Source organism: Micromys minutus, assembly GCF_963924665.1.
Source record: "Micromys minutus genome assembly, chromosome: 25".
NCBI classification, from domain to species: Eukaryota; Metazoa; Chordata; class Mammalia; order Rodentia; family Muridae; genus Micromys; species Micromys minutus.
The window spans coordinates 5097904-5120967 of NC_137960.1; the positions used below are offsets into that span (position 1 = coordinate 5097904).

Below are 23064 nucleotides of genomic sequence, written 5' to 3' on the forward strand. Positions count from 1 at the left end.
AGCAAATGTCAAACAGGATGAACCACCCTTAGTGACAGGTGACTGTAATGGCTATTCCTGTGTTGTCAACTTGACTATCTTGAATAAACCACAATCCAGAATTGGCTCACCTGTGATCCTGATCTCTAGGCTAGGAGATACCTGTTTCTGACCTGGATCTTAAGGCACAGATCTCTGAGTTCAAGGTGAGCCTGGGACAAGGCAAGTCCCAGATCCAGGTGTGGTGGTACACACCTTTAATCTGGGACACCTGGAAACCTACAGAAGGACATTGGAAGAAGGAAGGACTTGTGGGACTGAACATCTGCTAGATCCTTGGACTTCCATTCACAGCTGCTGCTAACCGTTGCTGGGGAGTCGACTACAGATTGTAAGTCACCAACACATTCTCTTACTATAGAGACTGACCTGAACCTATTGCATCACACAGATGTGTCTAAAGCTAGTAATGTGGGGCAGCAGGGAACAGCACTGGCTGCTCCTGCAGGAGCTGGGTTGAGTTTGTAGCACCTACTCAGCAGGTAACTGCAACTCCAGTTTCAGGTCTGAGGTCATCGCCTCAGGTGAGGCCTCCATGGTCAATTCAGAACACCAGCTTCTGCAAACAAGCTGGCACAGATAGAACAGCATTTTGCATCAAGATGAAGGTGCAGTGTTTCTGGACTAAGGAACTGGGAGTGGCCATCAGCGCATTGTTTGTATTTCAGGCCACATCACATAAAAAAATCACCACAGTTCCATTATCATTTTCACAGTTTATTCAGAAGTTGAATAATTAAAATGGACACTTCCCCCAAAACGAACTCCCCCACCACACAGACTCTACCACTATTCTTAATTCTCCCATGCTCACCAGACACTCCTGCAAACACACAGGGATCAGGACCTCAGCTGTTCATTAATACAGAGAGCAAAGCCACACACAGGCCCTTCTATCTCCTTTGCATTGGCAGGCTCTGAATGGAGGATTAACCCAGAGTAAAGACTTCCTAACATTCCTTTTTCTTCATCTAAGACATGAAAACCCAAAGCAGTTTTGCTTACAATTTTAAGTCTTGTATTCTCTGAATGGCTGAGCTAGGACCAAGCTGACCTCCACAACTTGAGGACTAGCAGAGAGCCGATCCCAGTTGTAGCTTGGCCAATGACACTGCAAGTTACCACACAGGTGCAAATAATGCTTTAACAGTTATCAACACTTAAAACCAAACTCTAGTAATGCATTAACATGGAACCTCCACATTTTTCTGACACAGCAAAAGTCTTCTAAAGGTGGCAGCAGCTGTGACAGAGAAGGCACTTTGTGCTAAATTCAATGTTTCTCATGAGAACGCCACAGCAGAGGCCACTTCAGCCCAAGCTGCAGGCAACCCTTATGGGTGGAGGGACAAGAATGCCCCAGAAGGCATCTGCAAAGGAAAACTTTGTAATCATGATTCCAAGGCAAAATGGCTAAAGTTGGGATAGGGAAATACCAAGACAAACACAGTTGCACCATGGATTGAGGAATGAGCTCAAGGACTCAACAGGCTGGTTCTGCCTTGCCTTGACTCTCAAGGAGGCTGTGGCATCTTGCATGGCAGCACCTGAGCCTCCAGCAGGTTCTCTGCTGTTTCTCAGGAACAAGCTGCTCTGGCAGCATTTGCAGGTATTGCTTGCTGGTTGGCAGCATGTGCCTCAAGAGCATCTCATACAGCCGTGAAGAGAAACTAAGGGTTGTCCACATGGTCCAGGACTCCTTGGCAGTGCCCAGTGGCTTTGTGGGCCTTCTGAGATCAAACAGGATCACACTAGTACCTCTCCCATCATGAGTCTTTTGGATGGGAGATGGGTCAGTGGGTCAGGGTCTGTGCCCTAGTACCATAAGTAAAGTGCACCATGAACGGAGGTTGTGGAAAGCCACCTGTGCAGGCCGAGGTGTTCCTTCTGTCACACTGTTGGCTGTTCACACAGACTTTCATTATTGCCTTATTTAACTACAGAATTTTCAGCTATAAAGAGAAAGGAAATACTCCGTGGGCTTGGCAGGTGGCACACAGCACGGGCATTGGCTGGTACTCTGTATAAACTCGGTAATGGTGGATGGCTGGTTTTCCCCTTCATTCTGATGAACTTGGGAAAATCAAACTCTCCCTACAACACCTACCAAACTGGCTCATGGGGCTTCAAAAGAAGCAAGCAGCTGCCTCTGGCCGATGGAAATATGCTTGTTTTTGTCCTATCAGCTTCCTTGTGCACTATGGAGGTTATCCACTTACAATCACATTTCAGAGACTTGACTAGGACGTATTAATCAGTTCTACAAACTTCTTGGAAGTTCTTTCAAGAGCGCAATAGGAAAACCAAATGTTGTACAGAGAGCTCCGCCCCGTTTAGGGTTCCCTATTTTGCTGCCTTCATGTAGGAGGGTATGGCGCCCCTGGCTGTCAGGCCCTCGAAGCGCTTGTATGTGTAATTGATGAAGACCCAGTCCTTGTTCTTGTAGTCCGTCTCAGGATGATTACTTGTGGTCACTGGCAAAGAAACACATGAGACTGAGTCACTGCCCTACCTCAACGACAGCTCTGAGATAGCTCCCTGAAGAACACAGTACAGCTCCTGCTTGCAGAGGTTATCTTTCACTGTGCAAATGTTCTACTTTGCTCACGTGTTCTCTACATTCCACTGCTCCTGTCATTTCAGTTTACATAACCTCTGTGAGTGACAGGAGCAGTTTCTAATTTTCTCAGCAGCTCAAGCCACTCAACATGATCCATGCATCCATGCAAGTCTCACTGCTGCCACTGTAGGGACTGATAAAGACACAGGATCAGAAGTTCCCCTCCACACTCTGATATGTAAATATCACCCTAAAACCACAGGGGAGAGCAACTCTTAAGACTGCAGTGGCAGCCACTAGAATTACCTGTGGGCTTAAGAATGTCAGACTCTGGAAACTCATCAAAGTTTGAGGTATCATCGATGCTCTTGATCTCGATAGATATCGCAGCTGGTCTCTCCCTGAAAAGGACGGACATGCCCAAATGACCACAGGACACCGACCACGTCTCTGGGAAGACTCCTATCTGAGTGGGAGGACTATTCACTGTTGGCAACATTTTTTTCTCTAATGCTAAATAAGCCAAATGACCTGCTTATTTAGTCCAAGCAACACTATCATTAAAAATTGGTAACTCAGCTAGGCATGGTGGCATGGGCCTTTAATCCCAGCACTTGGGAGGAAGAGGCAGGCAAATTTCTCAGGAGTTAAGGCTAGCCTGATGTACACAGTGAGTTTCAGGTCAGCCAGGGCTACAGAGAGACCCAAAACCGACCAAACGAACGAACAAAGCATGTAGTCAGAAAGACAGGGACAAGGGAGCTACAGCCCTGTTAATGCACCCATCCCCTAATGAAGGAGTTGCGCTAGAAGGGAAACCACTTCAAAGCAGCTCAGTTTTGATTCCACTGGAAATGTAGAAATTACCAGGAAGGAGGCCACAGTGGAGACCACAGAAAGCCAACTGAGTCCCAAGCTAGCTTAGACTAGACAGTGATACTAGTCAAAAAGACAAAGCCCAAGGATCTAAATCAGAACACAATTACAATATAAAATGGCAAAACACTTTGTGCTCAGCCGTCAGTGAGTGCTGGGGCTTCAGCGGTGTGGGTGCCCGGGCCTCTGAACAAGCTTCCCTCTCCTGCCCTCTGAATTCCACCCTGTCTACCTTCTACTCCTGGTCCTCGGTCTCTCAAGTGCACAGACAGCCTCTGCTGAAGGCCCTCAGCCACAGAGGTTAGGTAAGAGCAAAACACACGCTTCCTGGACACCCTGCACCTTGGCAAGCCGTCACTTTACTGTCAGGGACTGTGGTACACAGTGGACAGGTCTGACTCATCTGACTCCATTTTCATCACAATGAAAGCCCCTGAAAGGCTAAAGGGCTCTTGGCCTCAGCTTGCTGATGATCTTAGCAGACTACTCTTAGGAAAATTGTAATCCACAGATGGAGGTACATTCCTATATCTAAGCACTTAGGAGGAAGAGGCAGGAGAACCAGGGGTTCAAGATCACCTTCTGCTATATACCTCACAGGAGGCCAGCCTGGGCTACATGAAACCCAGTCTGTGGCCAGCAAGATGGCTCAGTGGGTACAGGTCCTTGTCATACAAGCCTGGCACCCATGACAGAAGGAAAGGACAAGGGCCACAAAGGTGTCCTCTGACCTGCACTCATCTTAGCTGGAGATGCATTGGGTGCATACCTGATATGTTCCCAGTCAACACCTTCAAAAAAAGGATTATTTTTTATTTCCTCAACTCCAGGGGCTCCGATTCTATGCTCCCATTCACAGCAGAACCTGGAAAAAACAGGCTTTTCAGCACACTCCAGTGTCTTCAGAAAAAGGTATAGCCAGGCTCCTGCATGCTCTTTCCACGCCCCCTAACCCCTGGGGAAGGAAGCAAGAGCCCGCAGGGTTCACTCCTATCACAGGCTGATCATGGAAGACTCGCACTCCGCTACCTCAGAATCAGGCCCTTGGCTTTCTCAGAGACAGGAACTTCCGGGGGAAAGGTCAACGTTTCCTTCCAGTTCATCACCTTCTTGTATGTCTCTTGTGGGGTCTCTGAGCAGAATGGTGGGTAGCCTGTAATGGAAGTGTGGATCTTTACTGCCAAAAACACAGACTTGGTCTGACTGAGGAATTCTCAGTATGATCCATGTCTGACAGCAGCTTGAACCCTACATGTCATTCTTCCCCCATGCTGGGGTGGGGGTGGGAATCCTATTCAGTCCAGAAAACATCTAAACCCATTTTTCATATTTTTGCAAAGTAGAGAGATGCACCTCTGATACACCACAAAGCCAACTGGGAAGCCAGCTGTCAGCCGAGACTGGGAAGGGGAAGGACATAAGCGGAGTTGCAGTGTGGAGTCAACATGACAGAAGAGACTTCCTCTTACGGCTAACGTGTCAAGCAATCTGAGTAAGCTAAAAGCAAGCATTTCAAAGAGACCATCCCAGCTTTTTCAGGAAGTCCAGGCAAGAAGATAAACACTTGCTTCCCTATCTGTCACCAGCATGTCTTCCACACGAGCACATCCTTGTCCAGTGACTCCAAACCCACCCTGTCACCACAGACTCATCTACTAGTGCACAATGGCACGTGGCTGTGCTACAGATGTGCCCCTAAATACACAGACACATCATCCAAATACAACGGAGAAGGAAAAGCTCCATGCTCTCAAAGCAAGCCACATTCACAAGCTGAGAGACACTGCCTTGGTTAAGCTCTTTGTACACAGTAGGTGCCTGATAAGTGAGAATGCTCAAGGGGCCAGATGGAGAGGATGAAGGAACAGACGGGTCAGAAAGAATGAATGGCCAGCACAGGCAACACAAGACATCAGGGAGCCATGAGGACTCTGGGATCCGTTTGAGGGAGATGCCCATCAAGGGACTTCACTCTGAAGGCAAGTGAGCCAAGCACCTAGTTCATCCCCAAGTCATTCAGCGTGACAGCAATGTCTTTCCTGGTGCACAGGAAACATGGGACTTACCGATGAGCATCTCATACATGATCACCCCGAGTGACCACCAATCGCAGAGCTTGTTGTACCCTGTCTGCATGAACACCTCCGGAGCAATGTAGTCAGGAGTGCCCACTGTAGAGAAGGCCTGAAAGACATGACACGTTAAGGAGGGCTGGCCAGCAGTGAGTGCCTAAGCTCAGAACGCTACTCCAGCGACCAAAGCCCTCAAATGCCATCGAACTACATAAGCAGAACAGCCCAAGCCTAATACACACTTATCTGTGACAGCACTTTCCAAAATGAATAAAGCTTCGTTAATAAGGGAGCAAACCCCTTCTACACACATCCGAGCTCACACAAAAGTGACTGAGCACCATTGAGAACCAGGCTCTGCGCCTGAGTGAGCCTTCCTCATTCTGCTGAGATGTCTGAAGGGACATCTAGCCTAGTACTGCAGGGTAGCAGTTGACATCCACACTGTCACTCAGCCCTGGGAACTAGGGAAAGGACAAGCCGAGTCTGGAGACGAGAGGTTCTGCTCCATGTCGACTTTTCTCTGCTGAGGCAAGTTAATAACTCGGTTCAAGCCAGCAGCACTATGCGAGAAGTGTGCCCATATTGTTACTGTGTGCCTGACAGGCAAAGTGCTGCCTTTCTACATACTACACATGTGACCACCCTTACAAAGTACAGCTCATATATAGTCTTCATGTATGAACAAACCAACACATCGTCTATTAAAAATAAATGTTGTTGCAGCTGGAGATGCGGCTCAGTGGATCAGTGTTGGCCACTCTTGCAGAGGACCTGGATTTAATTTCCAGAGCCCACACAGTGGCTCGCAGACATCTCTATCTCCTTCCAGAGGAGTCAATGCTCACATATGCACAGGAGCTTGGGTCCAGCAAGATGGCTTAAGTGGTTAAAGCACTTGCCAGGAAGACTGATGATAGAGTTCGAGCCCCACAAACCATAAAGTGGAAGAAGATTCCTGCACACTGCCTTCTGACAACACATACAGATACGTGCGCACACAAAGAAAGTAAGGTTGCAGCTTTCTTAGACAGTAATAATTCCGTGGTGAATGCACCCTATTTTAACAGCTTTCAACATACAATCAAGGTAAAGTAATGAAGCTACTTGTTTACCTTCAAGCTTATGGGGAATAATTTTGGACGTGTGCATAGTCAAACAATTACAAAAACTTTTTAAAATTTCTCTCTCAAGTTCTGACTACCAAATAACTTCTACCACAAAGTAAAAAAAAGCCAAGAAGGCAGATAAATAGGAGTCCTGATGTGCCTCAGAGCATCAACATTTTAAGTTTGAGAGATAGTGCCTTAAGGTGGGCATGGTGGTATATCCATAATCCTAGTACACTGGTAGACCAGAGAGAAGGGGGTTTCAAAGCCAGACTCAGCTACAGAGTCTTAGGCCAGCCTATGCTATAGGAGCTTTATATGAAAAATAACTGTTCTAAGTTCTCAGCAGACCAGGCAGGCAGGCAACCATTACTGAGCCGCAGCCCCGTGCCATTGGGACCCTCTACAACTCACTGGGGCTGTGTGCAGCGTCTCAGAGGCCTCCAGGGTTACTTACGAGCTGGCGTCTGTTTCTTTTCCAGGTCTCTGCTTTCCTTTTGGAATTCATGTTCTGAAAAGCTAAAAGTACAGAGAACAAGTCCTAATCACAATTCAGAAAGGAATGTTTATTTTGTGGGGCTCTGGTTCTAGTCATTCCATATACCCATCAGATACTGGGAAAGGCCTGGCGTGGTAGTGGGAGGCAGAGGAAAGCAGATCTCTGTGTTTTAGGCCAGCCTGGGATACACAGAGAGAGTCTATCTCAATGCAACAAAACAAATGCACACAGCCAATCAGCTCTGATGTGACTCACTCTATTGTCCCAAATATAAGCTTTAAACCCAGCAGCTCTGAGAGAGTCACAGTGGAATTGTGAAAAGTTCTGTGGCTCACACAGCTAGAAAGGGCAGACAGGCCTTATCAAAACTGTAGAGAAGGAAGCGCAAATGTTTATCAACTGTACATTTACTTATGGGCTTTGTTGTTTCTTTTGGGGTTTTGGTAATGGACTGGTGAAGGCAGTCTACTACCAGGCTCCAACCGCGTCCTTTCTATTCTCCGTCCTGTGGCTCTGTGTTCACTTTTCATACTTATGTGCACCTGGTTTGTGGCATTAGAAAATGAAGATCAACCCAACCTGAATGTACATGGACGTGCTCGATCCACGCACACAGACTATGACACCCACAGTTTCTAAAATGTATCAAAGAGCCAAGAGCAGCAAGTGAACTCCCAGAGTTGGGGTGCACTGTGGATTTTCTGGGATGAACTGAGATTCATGTGATCATGTCTGTGCAGGTACACATACAGGTGTGCACACATGTGTTATAGCTGTACATGTATGGGACAAGAGCTCATGAAGCATTTCCTAGACACCATCCGCCTTTCTCCTTCTCCCCCTCCTCATTCTCCTCCTTCTTCTTCCTCTTCTTTTTTCTTCTCTTCTTTCACTGGCTTGGAACTTGCCCACTTAGGCTAGGCTGGCTGGGCACTGGCCCAGGGATCCTGTGCCCACCCCCGCAGTGCTGAGACACAGCTGTGCACCTGGTTCATGCCTGCCTTTCATATGCTCTCCTGTGTTCTGACACTGCTCAGGTAGAAGAACAACTCTTGGAGTAAATTGGTCTGGAGCTGTCCTGAGAGCTCTCAGTTTGTCACTCTTTGCTGCTGCTCCATGGTCACTCCCAGCACCTTCCTAGCAGAGTTCTGTCCTTACCATCTGCCTTGGCACTGCTGGAAGCACTCATCCCGCCTAGTCAGACAGCACAGGAACACAGGAAAGCAGTGGATCTCGTCTGTACAACTGCTGCACAGTTTGGTCACAGGGAAACTCTTCACCACCAGGTTAAGGAACGGGGCAAACGTCACTGTTAAACTTACTGAAATCACTGGGCAGGCTGTGGTTCAGGTTCCTATAAAATTCTGTCCTGTGTGCTTTTTTCAGGCCTGTGCAAAGGCCAAAGTCAGAGAGTTTCACATGTCCCTGTGAGGGAAGGAGAAATAAGGTGATGTGTAGACAGACATTCTTGGACCGGAAGACACTGTTACCTTCCAGCTTCTGTTACACCTCCCACCAATAGACTGTTCCCACTTAGTTTACTACCAGGAAAAACACACAATTCCAGCTAAGTGTGCAGCCCATGCCTTTAATCTCAGGACTTAGGAGGCAGAGGCAAGGAGATCTCATTTTGAGGACCGCCTGCTCTACGGAGTTCCATGACAGCCAGGGCTACACAGAGAACCCAGTTAAATACTGAAGCCAGACATGGTAGCTCATGCCTTTAATTCCAGCACTGGAGACAGAAGCAGGTTGATTTAGGCCAGCCTGGTCTACATAGTAAGACCTGTCTCAAAAAAAAAGAAAAAAGAAACCCAAAAACTCCAACTAGAAACTAGTGGTCAGGTTTCAGTTATGAGACTGCACATTACTTTTCTTCTTTATAACTGTGTATTATTGGGGCTGGAGAGATAGCTCAGTGGTTAAGAGCACTGACTGCTCTTCCAGAGGTCCTGAGTTCAAGTCTCAGCAAACACAAGGTGGCTCACAACCACCTCTAATGGGATCCGATGCCCTCTTCTGGTGTGTCTGAAGATAGTTATGTGTACTCACATACATTAAATAAATAAATATTTTTTAAAAAACTGTATTGCTCTAATTTTTTACTATATAAGACTATTCTTGGGACTAGAGAGATAGCTCAGTGGGTTAAGAACATTGACTGTTCTTCCAAAGGTCCTGAGTTCAATTCTCAGCAACCACATGGTGGCTCACAACCATCTGTAATGGGATATACTGCCCTCTTCTGGTGTCTGAAGACAGCTACAGTGTATTCATAACATTAAAAAAAAATGTTTAAAAAAAAAAGAGTATTCTTTTTTATTAGCATATATTACTTATGCAAAAAAATGGGCTTCAGACTGACATTTTCATATATGTACGAAATCTCTGTATGTAGCCATTACCTTCGGCTGTCCCTCTTCTCTTCTTTCACTGGCTTAGAACTTGCCCACTTAGGCTAGGCTGGTTGGGCACTGGCCCCAGGGATCCTGTGCCCACCTCCGCAGTGCTGAGACACAGCCATGTGCTTTCTTTCATGCCTGGCACTCTCACTGCTGACACAGACATTATCTGACAAACATCCTGCCCTCATGACACAGCAAGTAAGATTTCCAATGAAAGACAAGAATCTTGGGCCTTTCAAAAACACCTACAAAGTTACCAAAAGTAACTGTGGTGCACTCCTTTGATCCCAGCACTCAGAGGGCAGAGGCAGGCAGTTCTTTTTTAGAAGCCTGCTCTTCAGAGTGAGTTTCAGGATACCCAGGCTACACTGAGAAACCCTGTCTCTGAAAGGAAAGGAAAGAAAAAGGGATGGACAGGAAAGAAGGGAAGGAAGACAGGCAGCAGGTAGCACTATCACACTAGGAATAGGAGGACACTTTCATTACAACAAAAAATTCTGGCTTACGAGTAAAACATTCTAGAATTCTAGAGCTGAAGGACAGAAAGTATCACCACACCCTTATGCTAATGGGATCTCCTAAATCAGTTTGTATGAGAGGGTCTGCATAAAGCTTCTGGGAACCTGATTGGTAACTAAAGATGCCAAAAGCCAATAGCTGGGGAGGAGAGACAGGTGGGATTTTAGGATTCCTGGGCTGAGGACCCACGAGGAGGAAGAAAGAGTGAGCTGTGTGCTGGAGAGAGAAGCACAGCTGCCATGTAAGGAGTCCAGGAGAGTGCGGCCAAGAGGGACATAAAAATTAGGAAGCAGGAACTCAGAATGGGAGGTAGATTCTAACAGCACGGAGGGTAGGCAGTTGACCAGCCATTGTGCTGCATAAGGCATATTAAATAGAAAGGCTATTTGTGTGGCTTTCATTTGGAAACATAAACCACTGAAGTGGGTAGGAATCCCGTGCTGGGATTTATTTAAACTATGAACACTCCACCCATCACTAGAGAGAAAAGTGAACACAAATGCCCACTTAACACAAAGTGTAGCAGCAGCACAGACTTCCCTGTGACCTTAGGAACAGCACTTTTGTATCACTGAGGTGAAACACACTGGGGTGTGCACAGAGGCTGGGGGCTCCTCTGCGGTGTGGTGCATGTGGCACCCTGCTCTGTGGTGGACTTGTGGCAGGCTTTTGCTGCCGCTGCTGCTGCTGCCTTCTTCCTGGTGCTTCAGTAGAGGAAGGCTGCTACACCAGCCATGCAGCCTCAGACTCCAGAGATGGCTGCCTCTGCTGTATTACTGAACTGACTTGATTACGTTTGTGTTGTGTGCACACAAGTTCTCCTTGTAACTCAAGTTGGACTTGGGATTTCTAGCCCTTACCTCATGCCTTCCCACATGTGGAAGCATCTGCTGCCATACTATGCCTGGCTTAGCTTTCCTGAGACAGAATCTCACTGTGTAGCCTTGTCTACCATAGATCTCCCTGTGTAAACCAGCCAGGCTCTGTCTCCTGAATGCTGGAGTTCAAATCGTGCCTCATTTTTTTTTTCTTAACATTTGATTGAATTACACAATTATAGTTCAGAAACAGGATATGGTGGCCAACTTACCTGTAAAAAGGGACAAAACCAAAAATCAAAGGATCACTGTTTCAGGGCTGCCCAGCCCAGCAGACACGTACGTACCTTGCTGTCCAAGAGAAGGTTGTCTGGTTTGATGTCTCTGTGGATGAATCCCAGCTGGTGAATAGAGTCTATGGCTAACACTGTCTCTGCTATGTAAAACTGAGTCTCCTCCTCCGTTAGAGTGTCCTTCTTCATCAACAAAGTCATCATGTCCCCTGGAAGCAGAAAGATACAAAGCCACCACCACCACACACACACACACACACACACACACGCACACACACACACACACACACGCACACACACAGGCATGCACACACGCACGCACACACACGCGCACACACACACACACGCACACACACACGCACACACACACACACACACGCACACACACACGCACACACACAGGCATGCACACACACACACACACACACACACACGCACACACACACGCACACACGCACACACGCGCACACACACACACACGCACACACAGAATATGAGAAAGAACCAGTTTTCAGATATGTCTTCATTATCTGACACTATAAGCCAACTAAGCCCAACTGTGCTGTGTCCCGTAAAGCAATCTGCAGTGTTAACACAGGAGGAAACAGCAACACGTGCCTAAGGGTAAAGAGATCACACTCAGAGAAACATATCTTGCACCTAAGCTGGGTGATGAGCACTACGCTTTAATGTTCATTTTCCTCTTGAAGTGAGAATTTCTCTACAATTATAAAGTATATTTGCTTATGACAGTACTGTGGACTAGGGGAAAATTTATTTATGTTTGCTCAAGTATCCATGAAACTGCCTATGTCTAGAGGCAAATGGCAAGTTCACAGAGGTTGAACTGCTGTCTTAGAATGCAATGCTAAATAAAATGCAAATATTTATGGAGATTTAATTAAGTTCCCCACTGACATGAGAAGGCAAACCCATGGGAAATGACGCTAAGCAGCAGTCACAAATGCTGAGCCTGCTCCTCTCCCTGAGTTTAGCTGTCTGACAAGTGAGAACACTACTGGCTCCCAAGGCCCCTTCTAACACCTTCTTCAAGGAGTTTCAGTGGACACGACTATCCTCATATAACTTTTCATCAACTGGCAAACTCCTTAGCTTCCTGCAAGGTGAAAATTTCAAGCTTAATACCAGCATCATAAAACAAGAGAAAAAGATTCATATTCTAAAATTCAGCAATTAAATAAAAGCAAAGAAAATATGTAAAGTACCTAAAAAGCTAAGAAAAACAGATGGTTCAGTGTCCACCTCAGGTAAAGCTACTTAGAATAGAAAGCAAGGAAGAGAGGCCTAGCTCAGATCTAGAGCCTCCTGTTGCCCTGACAGCTGCTCACTCCAAACTTTTTTTGTATTCTTGGCAAGAATGTTTCCCTTGGACAAAAGTTAAAATATTAATTAAATAAAAGCCTAAGACTGAAGACTGTGGGTGGTCAGCAGTCCTGGGGAGACCCTGAGGCCAGGGACAGCAGGGAGGCCAACCCTAAGGTCCTTGCAGCCAAGGAGAGCAGCTGATGGCCTCACATAGTTTGCCCAGGTGGTGAGACAGCTCAGCCCACTGGCTTTAGGGGCTCTGCAGGCCAGCATCACCAAACACAAAGGGCAGGGTCCAAAGGAAGTCTGTAGTAATGGCCAGCAAGACACATGGAAGGAACAGGTAAACAAGCTGTTCCCTACTATTTAAGTGCTTAAGAAAAAAGCTGTTCTACCAGCCAACCCTGTATTGTAATCTTCATCAGTTGTTAGTAAAACTTACTGGTGACCCTGGGTATAAATTAAGGGGTGTCGCAAGACCACTAGAGTATGGCCTGATTAATTACATTTGCTTTGTTAAAAACCAAAAAGAGAAAAGCTACCTTCTGTTTGCTAAGAGTTCACTGGTTCATCAGGAAAAAGACTGTCTCCAAAACAGACAGGACACCTGCTCTGGCTTACCTGTCTAGGCTTGACACCTCAGAGAGGAGAGGTAGACTCTAGATGTTAATATAGGTGAAGAGGGAGTAACTCTAACAAACTACAGAAAAAGAAAACAAAATCGCTGAAGCAAGCAATGCTATAGCTTCAGTCTGGTCAGCTAGACAACCAGCCACCCAGAGAGCTCCCTACCTGTCTAAACATGTTTAAAGGGAAAATAAATAGAAGAGCTGACCACCTGAAACAGTGACTGAAGGAACAGCAGAGAGGCAGGCAGCACAAGGCTGGCTACTGCCCTCCTCTATGGGCCTAGAACAGACACAGAACTGCTTCTGTGAGCACAGTAACAGTAGAAAGGAGGGTTTGTTGTTGATGTGAGAGAGAGACCACAGAACAAAGGGAAATCGACCTTGCATTGTGAAGTAATTACCTCCAGGCAGGAACTCCATGATTAGGTAGAGGTTTAGCTTATCCTGAAAACTATAGAACATTTTCACAACCCACAAACTGTCTGCCTCCACTAGAATGTCACGCTCCGCACGAATGTGGCCAACCTGGAGGTATATGCATTTGATTAATGACATGCCGTGCTCTGCTGTAAACTGTATATCTGTTTAAACAATTTAAATACTGTTCTGAGTATTTAGTTGTGATGAGCAAAAGTTCTGCTAACACACACTGACCAAATGAAACTGACATTTGACCTGAATGAATTCAGTGACCGAAAGAAACCTGGTAAGAAAGGCTCTTAAACCTGCTGAAATGAATGGTTTCAACCCAACACAACTGAGCTGTTTTACAAAGTAATCAGCTAACCTCTGACTAGTTACAATTACTATCTTTTTAGATAAACATATTTATTATTTTTTAAAGTTTTTTCTTTTTTGTTTTGTTGTTTTTAAGGCAGAGACTCATGTATTCCATGCTGGCTTTAAAATCTGCCTTCAGATTCCTCTGCTTCCATCTCCAAAATCAAAGGCCATGGGCATGAGCACCACATGGGTTTATGTGGCAAGAGTACTGAGCCATGGCTACTCAAGCACTCCAGCAGCGTCCCCAGCCCTCTGTTCTGGTAATCTGGTAGATAAACAGTCCCCAAGTGAGACCCTGAGCAGTCCCACCCCAGGCTGCACTATGTAGATAAACTGGTTTCCGTCTGAGGTTTGTTTGATCTGGTTGTTTCGTTTGCAACGCCTGTTCCACTACACTGGGAGTCTATACAAGCGTTCATGTTACTTAACTTCTCAGCTACGTGCCCCACACTGGTATCAAAAGCACAGAGCCCTGAGCGACAAGTCTAGACCACCATGATACCACAGCACTCTACCGTGGCTCACGGCTGTGCACTACACTGCAGTATGAAAGGAAAGACGTTTTACTGGGTTAAAGATTCAAAATCATGGCGTTTCTCATTTTCTACATTTGCTGCAACACCTAGAGATGGAGCTAGAGGCAGCTTGAGAGAACTGGTAGAATCACTTTGATAATTCTTCATGAGCAGGGATGTGGCTCAGCTGGTAAAGAGCTGTCATGGCATGCATGAAACCCTGGTTCTGATCCCCAGCACCATGTAAAGCTGGGGGGGGGGGTGCAGTGCATTCCTGAAGGTCTAGCACTTGAGAGGTGGAGGTAGGAAGATCAGGAGTTCAGGGTCATCCTTTTCTACTACAGAGCAAGTCTGAAGGCAGCCATGGCTATGTGACACTCTGTCTCAAAAATGGTGCTCATTATATCAACCTGACATTATTTAAAATATGGAATAGTAAACAAAACATTATTGCATAGTCTCAAATTACACTCCTCCTTTCTTTATTAAGTGTCACAAGATCCAAAGATGGAGTGGATCAAATTTAAGTTCATTAAGACTCAGTCCAAGAGCTGGAGAGATGACTTAGAGGTTAAGAGCAGTGACTGCTCTTCCAGGGTTCCTGAATTCAGTTCCCAGCAATCACATGGTGGCTCACAACCATCTATAAATATAATTTGATGCCCTCTTCTGGCATGCAGGTGTACATAAAGATAGAGCGTTCATATACATAAAATAAATAAATAAATCTAAATCTTAAATAATAAAGAAAAAGACTTGGCCCGAGCCTGTAATGAGACCTATGAGGAGTCATGAACGGGCAAGTCTGTGGTTCTCATACACTGCCTGCTTTGTTGGGATGTCTTCAGTAGGGTCACAGACTCTTCCATTCCTCACCTGGAGACACAAACTACTGTCTCCTGTCTTACGTCTACCCTGCCTGTTCTCCTAAGCTCTGTGGGGCTTGAAGGTATGATCCGTTTGTACATCTGAGTTTGGTGTCTGCATTCACACGGCGCTCTCTGATAGCTTCAGTGTGTGAAAGGGTTTGCTGAGCACTACTGATGGCTCATGTGTGATCAGGCCAGTGCTGTGAAACCACAGCAAGTCAGCACCTGCTTTCACTGCCTCAGCAGAAGAGAAGCGTGTGCAGTTTACTGCCTCCTGCACATCTATAGCCATGCCAATGAGCTTGTCACTATGAGGCCAGAATACTGTGGGATCCAAATAACAGAGAAGGCACTGGTGTTACCACTTGTCACTCAGCTTGGAGGACAGAATGGTGACTGTGTCCTTTCCTGTTTCGCAAGAGGAAAGCCAACAACTGTGAGTGGGCCTCCTCTCCTCTCCTGAAGCCTTAGGCTACAGAAGTGGAGTCAGCCGACAGCCAGAGCTGCAGCTCAGCACAGGCTCTTCCTGCTCTGTAGAGAGGAAGCCGACACACAGTCCTGTCATTCCACAGCACAGCATCAGCATCGGCCTCGCCACAGAATGCCCGACACTAGATAATGCTCGTGTCTTGTCTTTTCTTTCTATCCAAAACTTCTTTTTATTAATTAATTACTTTATTTATTTACATCCCAAATATTGCCCCCCTCCCAGTCCCCCATCCCCCTTCCTGTCCTCCTCCCCAGTGCTGGAACTAAAGAATGTAAGAATGTGCTGGGGGCTGCAGAGATGACTCAGCAGTTATAAAAGCACTGACTGCTCTTCCAGAGGTCCTGAATTCAATTCCCAGCAACCACATGGTGGCTCACATGTTACCATCTATAACGGGATCTGATGCCCTCTTAAAAATAAGAAAGGTGTGCCGCCAAGCTCCCTTTACTAACTTTAAGTATTTTGCTTTGTATACATGTGTGTACATGTGTGTACATGTGAGTGGAGGTCAGAAGACAGCTCCCAGGACTAAGTGGTTCTCTCCTTCCATTATGTGGGTCTCGCATGAGAAAACCTCACATCAAGCACCTTCATACTCTTGAGTCCTCACCAGCCCCACTTCCTAACTCTTGTGATGACTAACAAATGATTTTTGAGTATTGGCTAAAATTATAGGAAGTACATGTTGTAAAACTTACTCATAACCCACAAATATCCTAACTAAATGAAACAGACATTATTTTCCTTCACGAGATTAGCTGGGCACCTATCCACACTGTACACTGCCCTCTAGGTAGCACATACATAGGGCTATAAGACACTCTGCATCAGCTGGTGTTTGCATAAACTACAATAATAGCTGAAGATTTGCTAAAGACCTGCTTTGACTGGAATTAAGAATCCAAGGCTTGGGCTGGAGAGACGACTCAGAGGTTAAGAGCATTGGCTGTTCTTCCAGAGTTCAATTCCTAACAACTATGTGGTGGCTTACAACCATCTATAATGAGATGTGGTGCCCTATTCTGGAGTGCAGGCATACATGCATGCAAACAGAATATTGTATATAATAAATAAATAAATCTTTAAAAAAAATAATCCAAGGCTTAGCCGGGCATGGTGGTGCATGCCCTTAATCCCAACACCAGGAGACAGAAGGGGATGGATCTTTAAATTCAAGGCCAGTCCGGTCCAAGACAGCAAGGGCTGGTTACACTGAGAAACCCTGTCTCAAGAAATCAACAACAACAAAAAAGAATTCAAGGCCTCCCCATAAAACAGAAAACAAAACAAAACAAAAAGACTTAATTATGTTGGTTTGCTTACATGTATAGTCTGTACCATGTGTATGCAGTACCCAAAGAGGCCAGTAGAGGGTGTCACATTCCCTAGGCCTGGAATTATATAGACCATCAGGAGCCACCATATGGGTGCTAGGAATTTGATCCAGATCCTCTGGAACAACAGCCAGCTCTTTTAACAATTCAGCTGTGTCTCCAGCCCCAAAACCACAAAATTTTGAAGAGGCACTTGAGTGTAGACAGAAAAGACTTTATGATTACAATCCTCGGGTGGCAGAGAACACTAAATGTGGGACAGTCTCCATCCTCACTGCTGCCTGGCACAAGATCGGTCTGGCCGTACTGAGACCCTGTGGAATCACCCACTGCTACCTCTTCTAGGGACAACCAGCTCCACTAAACCAGACCCACAGAAGATCTGCACTCTTACTTTAAAGAAAATAAAATAAAGGCTACCCTATGCACTAAGTGTGTATGTCAGATCTCGGTTCACCGTGAGCTTCTCCTTACTGGATACAGTGGGCTGCTAACTAGGGAGGGCCCAGGCAGGGCCTTGCACATCAACCACCGCACATCTACTGTAAAGCTCCACTGCAGGCCTGGAAATTTCCTAAGCATAAAGGAGACTTTCTATTGCTCTGCCACTTACACTCTCCAGATTAATTCAGAAACTGGAAGGCTGGTTTCCTTTGGGTATCAGTGAGCTTCACACAGGACCCATCTTTGGTTAGGTATAGAGTATAGTGTATTCACATCCAGTCCCACCTCCCCATCCAAGGTGTACCAAAAACTCCCACATACCAGGCGTGATTCAAAGGAGGCTCCTTTGCAAGTATAACTGTGGTTACTGAGACCCAAAGCTGCTTCCCTCATAGCCTCAACTGTAAAGCACCATTTGTGTGTTCTCATTTGTGTGGTCTTATTTGCATTTTTAAACATACAAGCGCATCTTTTGAGGAGAAAAAGTAGGATCATATTACAATATGCATAAGAGAACTAACCAGAGAAAACTGTAGTAAAATAAACCCAACTAAGCCAACAGAGTAATTAGGCGACAAGTCCCCAAAGCTGACTGATGGCAGCTCCCGTTCAATTAATTACCTGCTCCTTCTCCAGCATGTCTGCTTTGCGCAAGATTTTCATTGCATACACATGCCCTGTGTCTTTCTTCTGAACAAGCCGAACCTGGAAGGGAAGTTACCAAAGACATGCTAAGTCAGGCTCACACTATGGAGCAAACAACTCACGCTAGAAAGACACTGTAATCTGAATGAAAGCAGTAACTAGCAGAAAGACACTTTTAATGTTACAAAGAACCCTATTGTGCAACTAGGACAGCAATGAGAACACCTCCAACTATCCAGCATCCCAACAGCTCCGGCTTCTAGTTGCACACATTTAAAAGCCTTTCAAATTTAAGGCCTAGTTAAACCCACGACAAACATCCTATCCAACAGTCGACTTAGGAAGCCTAAGTAATAATCACAACATTTAAAATGAAAATAACATATCGGACCCACTTGCGATCCTAGCATTCAGGGCCTGAAGCAGGACAGTCACCAGCTTGAAGCTAGTCTGGCTATGCTGTGAGACCAAACAGAACCAAACAAAAACCCACAAAAATAAAACCTTATTCTTGGAGAAGCTATAGTAAAATAGAAAGAAATCACACTTTTAAACTTTTTAATAATCTTTCATTTTAGTTAATTAACTTTTATGTGTGCAGGTGCTTTGCCTACAAGCATGTTGGTGCACCACACGTAAGCAGTGACTGAGGAAGCCAAAAGAAGGCAACGGATTCCTCTGGGACTGCAGTTTAAGGCAGTCATAGGCCAAAAGGTGGACATTGGGAATTCTGAAAGAGAGCCAAGTGTCCTTAATCACTTAAGCAGAGGCTCACTATACAGGCCTAGCTGGCTCCAATTCGGAGATCTGCCTGCCTCTACCTCCTGAGTGCTTGACTTAAAAAACATGTGTCATGATGCCCAATTGATCTGTTTACTTTACATGCATGTGTATGTCTATATGTACATATGTGCATACTTGAGTGCAGATATCCAAAGAGTCCAAAAGAGGGTCTCAGATCCTGTGGAGCTGGAGTTACATGCAGCCGTGAGCCCCTCATAGTGGCTGCTGGAAGCTGAACTCAACCAGGTCCTCTGCAAGAGCAGTATATGCCCTTAACCACTGAGCCAAGTCTCTGACTGTTAAATTCTTTCTAAAAGGTTTCATTAGGAAAGTTTTCTTTCGCTATTTTTTTTCTTTTTTGAAACAGTGTCTATGATAAGGCCCCAAACTCACAGAGATCCACCTGCCTCTGGTTCCTTGGTGCTGGGATTAGAGCCCTGTGCCACTATGCCCTGCTTATTTTCCAGTTTTTTTAAAAGAAGTTAATTATTTTTAATTATGTGTAGGTTTATGTGTCTATAAGTGAATATTGTCTTCTGAAAATGCAGTAAGGGCTTCTAACCAATAAGCCATCTTTCTAGCCCCATTTCCCAATGCTTTTAAAGGGAAAATTATATGGGCTGGAGCGATGGCTCAGTGGTTAAGAGCACTGGCTGCTCTTCCAGAGGTCCTAAGTTCAATTCCCAGCACCCACATGGTGGCTCACAACCATCTGTAATGAGATCTGATGCTCTCTTCTGGTGTGCCTGAAGACAGCTACAGTGTACTTATATAAAATAAATAAAAAATCCTTTAAAAATTGTACTGTGAAAAGAAAACTAATGGCCTATTAACAAAAGAAAAACCTTCTGGCAAGTTCCTGAACATTCTCTCCTTTCCCCTAACAATACATACGTTTTGTGGGGTTTTGTTTTTTTATTTTTCCTTACTGCAATACCAAGTCAGAGAACAAGCTCCTATTCCTTCTCCAAGGTCCAAAAATCCATGTAATTTACTGTCCTTAGACGATGTACTAGATATTAAACTGATCAAAGCAGATGCTACACTTGATCTCAGTCAAAAGTCTGAGGAGTGGGTTTCCTATGTCTCTCTGCATTTTGTTTTTCTAATCAAGTACCATGTCCATTTTCCTTGAACACGGAGCACTTTGAAAAACACTTTCTTATTCCCGAGGGCTAACTGGAATTCTCAATTGAAGGGCCAATTTTACTTTTCGAGGGACTCTGTGATAATACACAAATCTCCCCTGAGTACTGTTGTTTATAGCATGCTTCTCCTTCTAGATGGAGTGAGCTGACTTTTTTGCATGTTTTTCATCAATGAGGATGACCTTGCATGAGCACTGAGCCCTTGCTGAGATTGCTCTTGTAGAGCAGTAGCACTCATTGGCCTGAGACGCAGCAGAAGGGTGGAGCACCTGCCTACATTTGATCCCTGCAACTACAGGCTCAGACAGCAGCTGGGCCAAGCTACTGTGGAGCCTTTAATGCTCTATACTAATTCAAGGTCTGTCTTTTTTAAAGACAGGATCTCCCTAGCTAACCTGGGCTGGCTTTGTACTTGGGGTCCTACTGCCTCAACCTCCAGAGTGCTAATATGCATACGCCTGACCAAGCGTGGCCAGTCTGGTAGGATAAAGAGTAGAGACAAGATGGGTTCCCTCAAGAAATATGGAACTGGGAAGGCTCTGGCCTCTGTGCACAACAGCTATGTGGCTGACAGTGCATCTTCTGTCTTAATGTCTCCATCTACAGAATGGGCTACTGTCACTATCCCAGGATCAATGAGTAAATACACTGGGTATCCTAGCGTCAGGATCTAAGCACAGGGGTACATTCCTGCAACCCCAATACTCTGGGTGCTGAGGCAGCGGGATCATATAGTTGATGCCAACCTGGGCTACATAATGTGACTCTGTCCAAAAGAACAAAGTGCTAATGTCCTCTGTGACAAGACAGAAGTGATCTGGGACAATGAATTGGGGAGAAAAGAAAAAAGAAAAGTGAACATGTCTATCCAGTGAACTCGTATATTTCAAGACAGGATCTCCCTAGCTAACCTGGCGTTATACACCATCGGTTATAACATAACACTCATGGCAATGGGAAAGCTTTTATAGTCTGAGGTTTTGTTTTGTTTTGTTTTTACCTCACCAAATGCTCCTCGGCCTATGACTTTTAAGGACTCAAAATCTTCTAGTCCAAGCCTTGTTCTCTTTAATCGAAGAAACTCTGTTTCCTTCCGAGCATGTGCAGATCTTCGGAGTCGTTTCTAATGTTTAAACAAAGAGAAGGAAGGAAAACTGAGATTCTGAAGCCAAGTCCTATCTGTCTTGTGTACACTAGTCTGTGCACCATCTTCTCATGGGACAGCATCACACAAGCATCCTTTAGCAGGTCCTTCTTCTCCCAGCCCATCAGATGTAACAAGCAAGCCACACTGAAGGGGGTGTGAGGGCTCCTGAGAACGCTGACTGAACTACTTCAGCAATCCACTGTTCTAGCATCTCTAATGGCGAGAGACAAATCAACATTTCCCTTCGGTCCTTTCTTAGAGGAAGGATGTTTTCCTAAACCCTCCATGACCAGCACATACCAATATTCACTCATCACCCAGCCTCATGCCCGGTTTTTCCGTCACATACTGGGGACTCGCTATCACTGTCCTGAGCTGTGTCACCCACATTTCTGAAGGAGTTGCCGGTGCTGTTTGGTTACCTGCATCCTCCCTCGCTGGTCCTACCCTGGGCTCACAGCTGTAAGCAGTACATAAAGGCTGATGTGAAGCAGCCCCCTGCCCTGATAACCACTGCGGAAATGTACCTTACTCCTACAGAGCCTTTCAGTTACTTCATTCCCTCTGTACAGACAAGCTCTCATCCTCAGACTTGCAGCAATCCTCCTGCCTCAACTTCCAAGTGCTGAGATTACAGGATGAAGCACCACAACTTGTTAAAAATATTCACCTTGTTCTTTTAAATTTTAATTTAGTTTTGCTAATTTTATCTTTTCTTTTCTTAGTATTCTAAAGCTAATTAATAACCATAACTGTGACTAGAGAGAGCTCCCTCTCCTGAGTATTTAATTAACTTCTTCCTCTGGATGAGTAACTGAATCCAAAAGCATGCTAACCCTGAAATTCCTGTCACTGAGCCAAGTGCTTCCCTGGTGCCAAAGCTAACTTGATGAAGACAACACAAGCTTCATGCTGGGGCCCAGGGAACAAGCCCCCCCTAAATCACCTCTTCATCTTTCAGGCCTTCTTCTTCCATCACCTTTTCTAACTTCTTTTGCCTAAAATAAACAAAAATAGATAAAACAGCATTTGTATTCTGACAAGCCTATATGAACAAAATTGTTAAGCACTTGTAAGTATTCATTTAGATAAAAAGTCATAAAATACATTTTTATAATATGCTTTAAAAAAACCACATTAATAAAGAAGAAATATAAGGACAGATAACAGAATTTAGTGTTTATAAATGAAGTAAGGGCTAGGAAGATGACTTTGGGTTAAGGTGCTTGTCACTAAGCCTGAGACTTGAGTTTGATCCCAACAAGATGGAGTGAAAACTGGCTCCGAAAGCTGTCCTCTGACCTCCATTTGTGCCATGGCAAAAATGCATGTACACCCCCATCCCACCCCACGATAATAGTCCTCACAAATGTAATGTTCAAACTGTTTTAAAATTCTATTTCTAAAACAAATAAAAACTTTCATTCTTTGTTAGGTCTACTTTTTTTTTCAAGATCTATTTATTTATTTATGTATGTGAGTACGATGTCACTGTCTTCAGACACACCAGAAGAGAGCATCAGGTCCCATTACAGACGGCTGTGAGCCACCACGTGGTTGCTGAGAATTGAACTCAGAACCTCTGGAGAAACAGTACATATCACAGGGTATAACCCCTACACCTGAGGGGCTACTTTTTGTTTTGTTTTGTTTGCATTTTAGACAGGGTTTCAAATAGCCAGACAGGCCTTAAACCCAGCATTTAGCTGAGGCTGTCCTTGATCCTGGTCCTCCTGCCCCTATCTCCCAAGTGGAAGTGAC

At 45.2% G+C, this 23064-nt stretch overlaps 1 protein-coding gene across 2 annotated transcripts in view; it reads right to left on the reverse strand.

The window, feature by feature from the left end:
* Positions 1-777: 777 nt before the first annotated feature.
* STK38 (serine/threonine kinase 38) overlaps positions 778-23064 on the reverse strand; it is a 32353-nt gene continuing 10066 nt past the window's right edge. For both annotated transcript variants that reach the window (XM_080938322.1, XM_080938321.1), the window contains exons 3-14: positions 22250-22301; positions 21157-21279; positions 18202-18285; positions 13547-13670; positions 11245-11399; positions 8478-8580; positions 7114-7175; positions 5542-5659; positions 4505-4628; positions 4245-4340; positions 2906-3000; positions 778-2513 (exon numbers count right to left, since the gene is read on the reverse strand). In XM_080938322.1, the coding sequence (XP_080794448.1) occupies positions 2383-2513; positions 2906-3000; positions 4245-4340; positions 4505-4628; positions 5542-5659; positions 7114-7175; positions 8478-8580; positions 11245-11399; positions 13547-13670; positions 18202-18285; positions 21157-21279; positions 22250-22301 (1267 nt within the window). In that variant the 3' untranslated portion in view covers positions 778-2382. The remainder of the gene's footprint in view (positions 2514-2905; positions 3001-4244; positions 4341-4504; positions 4629-5541; positions 5660-7113; positions 7176-8477; positions 8581-11244; positions 11400-13546; positions 13671-18201; positions 18286-21156; positions 21280-22249; positions 22302-23064) is intronic.